Genomic DNA, 10925 nt, shown 5'->3' with positions numbered 1-10925 from the left:
ACACTTCTACCTTTGTGCGTAGCCGTGTAAAGCCCCCGCACCCACTTGTCGCTTTGCTGCTGAATACCAGGGTGAAAGGAGAAAGACYGTTCTCAGTGTCACTACCGTTCCCAACGGAGGGGGCTACCACAAAAGTAGGGAATTGTGTTAACTGCAGGCTGCTCCTGCTGGCGAGAGTCACAAGGCTCAGGGAATGACGCAGGGAAGAGGAGGCGCTTTCCTGTCATCTCGTCATTCTTTGCAGGGAAGAAGGTGGAGAGTGTTTGCATCTGTCTAGCTGCTAGCWGGGGGTGTAAATGAAACAGGCATAATTGAACATTAAACTGCATCTAGAGCCAGTATCCACTATTTCACCTCCTCCAAGCTACTTTGGGCAGGTCTTGTAACACAAGACCTCCTTTTGCCACATCCAACCTCCTCACTTTTCTGATTTTCCTCCCTGCTCTACATCCCTTGATTTCACACAAACATGTGGTATCAGCACTACAGGTCTGAGAAGGTGGTGTCTGGTTAGGTTTCAAGCCCTGCTGAAGCAGTAAATAAAATAGTCATAGGTCTTTCTTCCTTCCTCTTTCTTTATTGATTATGTTACAAAGGTTTTGAGAGAGCTGTGGAGGCTTTTCAAGAAGCAGCACTGTGATCATCYGAAAAGCCACCTGTTGCTAACTCRGCAGCATTTCCTTGGGCCATGAGTTGACACAGTTTCATCACAGATTCAACAAGTTGGCCAATGAATTGCTCATTTACTTGAGTTACACCATCTAACTGATCCATGGATGAACATGGCTGTCCAGATGAAAATTGCTTCTGGGACTCACTTGCATTGCCATACTTGTTGGAGCTCCTATGTGTTTCACTGGAGCTCTCATCCATATTGAAGCCTGCCTCACATATGAGCTTCTGTATGAGGCTTAGGAGCTTACTTGTTACATCTCCCTTTTGAAAACTGGACTGTTCATGTAGATCATTTTTTGAATATGCTGAAAGGGATTTTGAGCTTTGGCATRTCCCAGCATTCTCTAAGTGAGAATCTCGATGAACAAACCCAAAGGAAGCACTGCCAAACTCAGGAGAGTCTTTGTTACCATTATTCTGCTGCAGTAAATGCTGCTTTATCAGCATTAATGCAGTCATGATGAGGTCTTTTGCRTATTTATCCATTGAGCAATGTTTTTCTGAATACCTCTCTGATGAGTGAGATGTACTGGCTCCTCTATCCTTATCCTTACCTAGATTATGCATTTCACCCTTCATTGCTGCAATTCGCATGCCTTGAGATTTGAAGTCTGACTGGGACCTAGCTTTAAGTGCTGTAAATGCTAAGCTTTGASMTSYGGCRKGYSCTTTWTCATCTGATAAATCCCTAAGCAGGCGTTTCACCATGGCTTCCAAAATTTCGGCAGCTTTCAGGCTTCCTACATTAAACAGATTCTTATTCAGTGTGGAAACAAATTCAGTGTCTTTCATGAGCACCCCAGTAACACTGTGCAGATTTTTCATGGTTGAATCTATCAGATCTGATATGACTTCTTTGGTGTGTTCCAGGAGAACTTTCTGCAGAAATACACAGGCTGGCATTTTTTTACCTCCTTTCTTTTGTACTTGCATGGTTTCCAGCAAAGAGAACACCATGTCAGAAGCAACAGACACCATTGCAGAAACAGTTAGAGCCTTGCTTCCAGAATCATCTTGCCCCGATTTTTTTCCTTGATGACTCAGTTGTTTTTCTCCTTGCTTGCCACTGTTTTGATTWGCCATCGTATCTCAGAAGAGGGAGGTTTCCTTGGAATCTGGGTTGCTTTTGCTCTTACTAGCCTTCTCTAGCTGTGGCCTTGTGGGTGGCTGCTTACCTTTTGGGTTGTGTGCTTGCTTCAGCAGCTTCACTCACCTTCAGCAATGCAGTTGTGCTCACAGAAACTTAGTGAATCGTCCCACCGTTAACTGGTGAATGCACTTGCCGGCCCTGCTTGCCAATTTTTCTCTGGCTTTGCCTGACACTTGCACAGCCAGAGAATGGGCTTTATTTACACAGTATGAGGCTTTATATTGCTTTTTTTTTCCTGCTTGGCCACCGGAGCCCGTCAGTGAAGTCTCGCTGGCATGGCTTAGGGACTGGTCACTACTGTTATGCTGGTGAACATCTGAACAGGCCAGAATAGACTGGAAACAACTGCCTGTTTTGGAAGGTCCTTCTTGAATCGGTGCACAACGTGGAGTTCACCAGCTGAACCTTCTTTCAAAGAACAGATCACTCCTCCAGCCCTTGAAGTACCTCGCCGCCTTTWGTGCGGTTCTACRTGTGTATCTTATCTTGCCTCCTTTACGACAATTACCTCTTTGCTCTGCCAGATTCTCCAGGTGAAGTTTGTTTCAAGGTTCAGAGGTGTTCCTGCACTGGCTAGCAGCTTTGGTTACTGGAGAACGTTTGGCTTCTTTGCTCAAGCTGGTGACACTAGCAGAACATCACTTCACATTCCTCGTCCTTCTGCCCAGCCGGGTGGCAGATGTCCCCTTCGCACAAGCCTGCCAGGCCAGGACCACCCCGCTGCCTCACGCTCCTTCTCAGGCTGAGAGCAGAGTCTTTAACAGGACCATGAAGAATCAGTTTCCTTCTGCTGGTTGAGCTGCTGCCAGCGCTGATGTTGCTTCCTCTCTCATCTGTCCATGCTCCCCGACTGGCCGGCGTTGCTCTGCTGTGCCAGCCTGCAGTTCCTATAGCAGCAGTGACATCACAGACCTACAGCCAGCGATGTCACCTATAGTCAGTGATGCACTGCAAAGCYTTGACCAAGCTCTACGATTTCCTTGTACTCTGATACATGTTTGCCAAGGTTTCAATCAAGATGAATGTCTTTGATGCCCGTATAACCAAATGTGAGCAAGGAGCCGACGCCATTTGAAAAAATTGCATGCAGTTTTATAGATACATTTCTTTACAGATTGCCAAGCTCTTTCCAAGGAAACAGCAGATATCTCACATGGGGAACCTTCCTCCACAGAGAAATATCATGGAGAAGCTCATAAAGCATAAGTTACAGGACAAGTGTCAAATGACTATAGCTCTGATCCAAACTGCATACAGCTATTGGAAGGGATGTGGGAGGTGTTTCAGGTGACAGGAAAGCAGCCCAGTCTCTCCTTTCTCTCTTCCCTGGACCCTGCAAGGAAGTGCCAGTGGTCCATGGGCTGAGCATACTCATGGGRATGCCTAGGCAGGGCGTCCCAGCCCAGCTGACTCCTGCACCCCRACCCTGCTCTGGTAACTGAATCTGGGTTGGTATCACAGTTACATTAGAGCAGAGTCACTGTCCAGCCCAGTTCCTGTACTGGGGACAAGTGTCCTTATATCGAAGACAAACAGAGTGTTTGGAGCCAGTCCCAGCATGCCTGGTTTGGCTGAGCCCAGTATTTRCAGTGCTGGTGTGGCTGTGCCCAGGCCACCAGTAGCGGAGCAGCAGCATGGGGCCAAACCAGGCAGGCACTCAGGGCAAGCTAGATCACTCTGTTCCCTCCAGGAAGAAGGTGAAGGGGGATGGATGCATTGTGGTCAAGTCAGACCCTAGGAAGGGGCGTGGAGGGTCCCCAGTGCCCCTGGGCGTTCAGTTCCCAGGCCCCTGCCACGGGATTGCATAGATACACTGTGCACACTGTTGACAGTACTTGCACATACACTGTCTGCACTACTTACAGTATTTACTATTCCGTTTCAAATAAAGAATTAAAGGAGGGTATTGAGTGAAAGAGATTGGGGCGGGGGATGGGGGTGAGACAAAAGAATCAAATCCTAGGAAGGTGAGGTCAAAATTTGAATGTTTTGTTCCTCACAAAGGCTCATTGTTTTTCCTGTACAAATCAGAGCCCTCTATCTGATTCCACAAAGTTTGAAACTCTTAARTTAACAACATGCTTTTGCGACTTGTCAATTTTCTTTGTAACCACATTTCTCAAATTCCAAGGAGTGGTTTGCAGAGAAYCTGGACTTAGTCTGTTTCTCTTGAGTCTCTACTGACTTTATAGCAATTATAGTTTAGGCCTCAATTTGTGTTGGGCTACTTATTTTCAAAATAACTTGAATATGTGTTCTTAAGTTTGCATTTTATGCAAATAAACCAATTCCACCCACAGGAGCTGATTCAYACCTCAGTCTTTGTAAAGGCCAGATTGTTCTTGACCCAGTTACCCATTACACCAGAAGTTTCCCTCACAATGTTCCAAAGGCTTGGTAAATAATTCTAACACACTAGACACATYTGCAAAAGGATCGGTCCCTTCTCCACATGGRAAATTTTGAATTTGCCATTTTGGGAATACTCACAGCCCAACTGGATCCTGYCAACTATGCCARATGTTAGGGGCTGTCAAATCCAGCAGCACATCATAGGTGGGGCTGCCACAGCTCCATACCCTCAGATTCAACCAGTAGCAAGGCTAAGCATGTATTCCCAGTAAGCATAAACAAACACATATACATATAGACACAAAGCTGGCCACACAGACGAACAGATAGAAACCCTCAGCACTCACACAAACACAAATAGCACTAATGGCTTCATCCTGTTCTCCTCTTTGGATGATCTCGATGAAGGACCCTTAGTGGGAAGCATATATATGTACAACATGGAGCTCTCCAGCAACTACCCTTAGACAMTCTGTCCACCCTGATGGAGCCATACTCTTATCAGTGGCACTGAGTAACAGGATGAGAGGCCATGGGCACAGTCTGAAATACAGAAAATTCCACTTAAAAGTAAGAAGAAAATTTTTTTGATGTGAGAGTGGTCAAAGATTGGAATGGGTTACCTGGAGAGGTTGTGAAGTCTCCATCCTGGGGAATTTTCAAAACTCGACTGGAGATGGCCTGAGCAACCTGCTCTGGCAGACCCYGTTCTAAGCTGGGGGTAGTGACCAGACACTCTCCAGTGGCCTTTTCCCATCTTGAACATCCTATGATTCTGTGATCCCTATAATTTGTGTTGCGTCTTTGCTGAGGCATGGGGTGACCTTCTCGTAGCATACAAATTTGACTAGACCATAGATGATAYTACGATCTTCATTCGTCTGGGTTTATGTAAGTTAAGTACGGGAAAGATCCAAAAATAAAGATTTCCACTTTGAATCAGGACTATCCTGTACTTCATGCATATGGATACAAGCTCTGACAGTTACTTAAGACTATATGTCATAGTTATAAGTTTCAGAGCTATATTTATGGTCATTATAAAAAAACACAGACTTAATTAGACTGGTGTCTGTATATTGTATTGTATTACATATCCCAAAGTATTGTTTTTCCACATTCAAATTAAATTCTATCTTACTAGAAAACTGCTCACCGGTAATAATTCTACAGATAGTATCAGACATTATTCCTAGACATAGTGGTTCTAACATGCTAAACTTAAGAGTTCCTCTATGTTTTAAAATTCTGGCCTCTGCGATGCACTGACAGTGCATCCCATATGTTTTCTTTTCAATTGTCTGTGTTTAGGGCCTCCTCAGAATTATACTGTATATTTCTGACTCCCAAGGAATCAAAAATATCCCTAAGCATACAACTAAAACAAGTAAACTTCAGTGTTTTCTACTGAGAACACCTTGAGATGACATCCGAACAGAAATTATTCTTTTCCAATATGAAAAAAACCAAAACTCCATTTTAACAATTCGTTAAAGATAATAGGGTAACTCTGTTTTATTCACATGTCCTTTCAGTCACCYACTTCCATCCTGTATTTCTTGACTGCAGTGTAGAAGACATTAAGGAAGAGAGAATATATGGCAGGTATCCGCTCCACTGTAATAGTCTTCCATGGGACTTTTCCTCAGAAAAACTCTTCTTCCTATCTTTTCCTATAGAAAAAGGATGTGTAGATCAAAGTGAACAAAATAAGGTTCTGTTTCCTTATCTCCACAAACACAGCAGCTGCTCTGCATAGGGTATGAGARTAGTGTAATTTTTTGCTAAGAAATCTAATTCAGCAAGAGAAGCTATCTCTACCACATTTCCAGTATATAAGACTAGCTGGGCACAATGCCAAAGCAGATCATTACCCCACAAAGCCTTTTCTTCAGTCCCTGCCCCTCTTTTGGGAAGAGCACAATACAACATGTCCTTTTGGACATAAAGGACCAGAAGTTCACAACTCTTAATATATGGATCAACATGCTCTCCTCCTGCAACAGACATTTCAGGGTTAAGAGAGACCATGAATCTGTCTTTGCCCTTGGAGTATGAAAACACAAGACGTGTTCATTCACTACAACATTCAAATATTAAATGCACAGACTTGGCTTATGATGAACTTCCCTCTTACGGACTACACATAAATACATGTTTAAGAATAAAATGAGGGCCTTTGTCACATACAATCAAGGAGTAATGCCGCCAAACTTTTTTCCAAATTTTCAGTCTCATGCATGTTAGTTCTCGATCAGAATGGGCCTGGATGTAAATCAAGGATTTGTATTTTAAGAAAGACTAGCTTTGGGTTTGTGAATACTACATTATATAAAGATACAGCTAAAAACTGGGGCTTATCATTACAAAAAATGTGGGTAAGAAGGGATTTATCTTCTATGTTTATGAAACAACAGATGTTTCATGTTGTTTGTACAGAAGTCTGTCTCCTGCTGATATAAATGCCAAGCTGCAAGCCTATTTCTGATCAAGTTTAGTAATCAACTTTAGGAGCAAATATGTTTTCCTATCAGATTTAAGAGCTTTTTCTAATCTCAGTGATTTATGTTAGGCTGAACCTAGATCAAGGCTGGTATTTTAAATTTAACAAAGGTGAAATTCTTACATTTTCCCTGAGACTATGGCTTATTTAGAATTCTTTAACTTTCCTTTCAAATATTCTGTCTTGAAATACATGTGATTGTTTCTAAAATGACTCTGTTTTTTATAAAGGTCATCAAACCACAACAAAGGATGAGTTTGTCATTCTGCTTGGGTATGTGAATGTTATTACTTTATTCTATGTAATTTAATCATCAAACTTATTCATCTCATGAGACGATAATTTTCTTTCAAGTGCAATTATATTTCACAGTATGCCTGCTGATTAAGCAGAAACAGAAATAATTCATCAGAAAATTACGAAAAGAATTAATCATCACCAACATATAGAGTAAAAACTACAATATTTGGCAGCCACTAAATAATTAAATACTTTCATTTTCAAATGTACGCACCAAAGCTTAATACAACGTTTGCACATATGTTCCAATAAAGACCATATAGCCACTCATTCAGGATTTACATTTTGAATTGTGCAAGAAATACGAGTAATGTATTGCTTGTTTCTTTGCAAAACACTATTTTCAATGATGGTGTGGGAGACAGCTCCCTCCAGAAAAATATATTTCTTATTGCAAAGTGTATCTCAGCCTGCTACATTAAAATTCTAAAATGGAAAAAATAAAAGGCAGTATTAAAATACAGATGACTGTTCTTACATTCTGTGTGACAGATCCATAGAATAATGAAGTCCCAAACAATTTTTTAGAATAAAAAAATCAAAAGCCTGATCATGCAAACATATGCACATATGCACATGTATTAGCTTCTGTTAGACTACTCAATGTGTTAAGTGAACATACACAGAAATTTTGCAGGATTCAAGCTTAAAGCCCTATACTTCCAAGAGATTACGTCAGACTTAGATGCACAAAGAATTTCATTCATGGCAGAGGTTCTATAAATTAGCAGCTAGAAGTTCAGTAGTGTATCAAAAGTCCCTATCAGAGGAGACAAACAAAAAGCTGTTAGTACAACTGACTGAGGAATTCATTTAGAATTCATTTAATTCCTAAAGGTTTGACTTTTAGAATGAGATTCATTTCAACGTATGAAAATTCAGATGTCTTTGGTGTCCAGAGTTTCAGCATAGACTTGATCCAGTTGCTTGCATATAGGAATGTAATTCCGTCTGAGATGCCCTAGAGTACCTACACGATTGACACATGAGATTCAGGATCTACACAGCATATCTACACAGACATCCACACATGGGACCTCCTCTTTCTGAATGTCCAAGTGAAGGCCTGGTATGATATCCTGGAGAATTTGAAATAGCCCTAGATGCCCACATTTACCAAAGTGAATCATACTTTAGTGCCTAAGCTACTGCAACAGTCAGCTGCTCTTAACCCAGTAAACTTGCTGACTATATATCCATTAGTAGTAATAGGAACTTGAATAGCTGCTGCACAAGTAGACACCTACATGTACACCCCTAAATTTAGGTGACTCTCAATGCTGAATAGTGGCTCAAAACAGTTCATTGCAGAGAACTAATGCTCAGCATGTCAGTAATGCCTTTCATTCAAAGATCTTCAGGTAATTTTACACACACAGGTATTATCATTATTCCTTTTGAATGCAAGTGAGGTAAAACAAACCAAGTCAGGTTTTGAACCAAATGTTGAACCCAAATCTCTAGAATCCCCATTCACTGTTCTTATTACTAAGCAATGCTAACAGTAATCGCTTTTCAAGATATCAAGGAACATACAGCTATGAAAAAGCCCCAAACACCTTCTCATTCTTATCAGCAGGATGTCAGCTCAAGTACCTCAACATGAAGTTCTGCACAGAGACAGAGGTGATATCTTTCAGAAAACGCTAAGCCTTGTAWGGGTAAATAGGTTAAGATTATTATCCACAAATATACTCTTTGTTACTTTTACATTTCTAAATCAATTTGAGTATGACAAGTTTAGCACAAAGCATCAAGGCCAGAGCGCTTAACAACTACTGTGAAATATTTTAGTAGAATTATGAGTATTTTTCTTTCTCATTCCTAGGCACAACATTACAGAACTACATGCTTTACTCTGTTGGGTCTTTTTCAGCAAAGAAAGAGGGATTCATTTTGACTGTTTTCAGCCACTTAAATATTAGGCTTCTGTTTATCTAAGCTTTTTCTATATTTAATGAAGAGAGAGGAATCTCCAGGGACAGATTTGTCCTATTTTAACCTTGGGGTCTAAAACAAGTAGGATGTACTATCTACACAAAGAATTTAGATGACAGACTAAAGTTGATACTTAGAGACTACCAATTCCCTCTATATTGGAGACAAATTCCAGCAGTTTCTGTTTTGCTTGTGTTTCTTTTCCTTTTTTTGTGTGTGATGGAGAGGATAGATTTTTTTTTCATTTTACATCAAAGTTAATTAGTCAAATCTAGTTCATCTTAGAAAGCAAAAATACAGGGAAAAACATGTATTAGTCAACTTCTAATCCTACCTGTATAACACAAGAAGATATAGAATTTGAAATGACTTTAGCTGTTATCTTCCTCTTCAGGTTCTTCTTCAGGCTTTTCAGTTTGACCTTCGTTATCCGTACTGTCTATATTAAAAATAAAATTGAGAAAAATTTTAAAATAAGTCTCTATAGTACCTTTTATAGTTGAGGTGTTTTACTATAGTATGCAATTTTATCTTTAAGATTCACAAAACACTATATAACATAACTTAGTTCTGTGATACTATTTTTAAAATTATGTTTTATTTCTTTCTGACCTAGTAAGTATCTCCACTAAAAGCAAAAACTAGAGATCAAGGAAAAGAGTGTTAGGTTTTAGTGAGAATATACCTGAAGTAAGAGAGCAAATGTGACTAAAGGAACTTATTTTTCCATTAATTCCTCATAGACCATCAGGGAAAGAAAGACTAGGGGAAAAAATTCTGTCTCCATTCTGTTCTCCTGCTGTTAACCAAAAAGCATCCGAAACTTCTCTAGAAGTCAGTCATAGACTGACATAGTACACTGCAGGATTTTTGGGAGGTCTCCAAGACTGGTAACGTGTAAGCACAGATTCTATACAGTAATATTCAAAGTCAATAAAATTGTGACTCAGTATTTCAATACTATGTAAATAATGTAAAAGTTATAGTTAGGAAGTACCATTGTGATCTGATCACTGCTGTCTATTCCCTTTCCTGTGTATTAAATTTCCATAACTCCAAGAACAGTTAGTTATCATCAAACTCAATAAACATTTTGTTAGTATTTTGTACAGAATCAGAATATATGTAACCATTTACAGAATTTGTGTGGGTCTGAAGCCTCTGTTCAAAGAATTTTTCATTTAAGCTAATACTCCATGAGTTTTCTCCTCCAGAAACAGTAGAGAGAATTCATGTGTTTTGTGCTATTATAAAAAGGTAGAAGCATTTTTCCTCCCCTACAGCACAAGATTTGTCAAGGTAATGACCAAGAACATATAACACAATTAACACATATTAAAAATGAYTCACTTGGGTGCTTGTAGTATAGGCAATTTCACTGAACATAGCCAGTTAAAAAGGTACCACAGATAACAGTTTTAAAAACAGTCTCAATACAAAACTGAACTAAAACAAGAAAAGCAAAAAATTAAATATATATATATATATATATATATATATATACACACACACATACAGTGTTCTGCATCCACAGTTTGCCTAAGTAAATGCAAAAAATTATCCTGGTCATATTCAGCTTGCTTCTCTGACAATATTACCTTGGTAAGAAATCGGTGAAAATATATTGTTTTTACTACTACATTTCTGGCATGATTCTCTCATCAGCTCTCACCTACAGATGGTAATCCAAAGACTGAAGATCTACAAAATCTACATTTGAGAAGAACAGAACAGTCTGGCAGATACAAGATAGAGGTAAGGCAGCCAACACTCTCAACAGTTCTGTAAGACACAAGATTACACTTACAATTTTGCGAATACTCACTAGAAACACTGGAAGAACACTGCCTCGAGCATTTAAGAGGTGTTAGCTAAGTGCCTGTTCAGACTCTACAGCGGACAATAGCAATGGAGACAACACAGCTTCTCACTGAGCTCCTCACCACMGCTTCTTGACATTGGAATACAAATGAAAGGTACAAATGAACTATAATGTCCAGTAGTTAA

At 39.9% G+C, this 10925-nt stretch overlaps 2 protein-coding genes across 2 annotated transcripts in view; both read right to left on the bottom strand.

Annotated features, from left to right (window-relative positions):
• Positions 1–621: 621 nt before the first annotated feature.
• Positions 622–1758, bottom strand: LOC146585435 (A-kinase anchor protein 4-like). The gene has a single exon (XM_085322941.1). The coding sequence runs from the start codon at positions 1756–1758 to the stop codon at positions 622–624; it is 1137 nt and encodes a 378-aa protein (XP_085179067.1).
• Positions 1759–9289: 7531 nt separating this feature from the next.
• DCDC2C (doublecortin domain containing 2C) overlaps positions 9290–10925 on the bottom strand; it is a 46947-nt gene continuing 45311 nt past the window's right edge. Inside the window, exon 13 of the mRNA XM_085322940.1 lies at positions 9290–9357. Coding sequence (XP_085179066.1) covers positions 9290–9357 — 68 coding nt within the window. The remainder of the gene's footprint in view (positions 9358–10925) is intronic.

This window comes from Rhea americana, unplaced genomic scaffold, assembly GCF_003343005.1.
Source record: "Rhea americana isolate MKP2758 unplaced genomic scaffold, rheAme1 scaffold_80, whole genome shotgun sequence".
NCBI classification, from domain to species: Eukaryota; Metazoa; Chordata; class Aves; order Rheiformes; family Rheidae; genus Rhea; species Rhea americana.
Note: the sequence above shows the minus strand (reverse complement) of the source record. Positions and strands in the feature narration are given on the sequence as shown.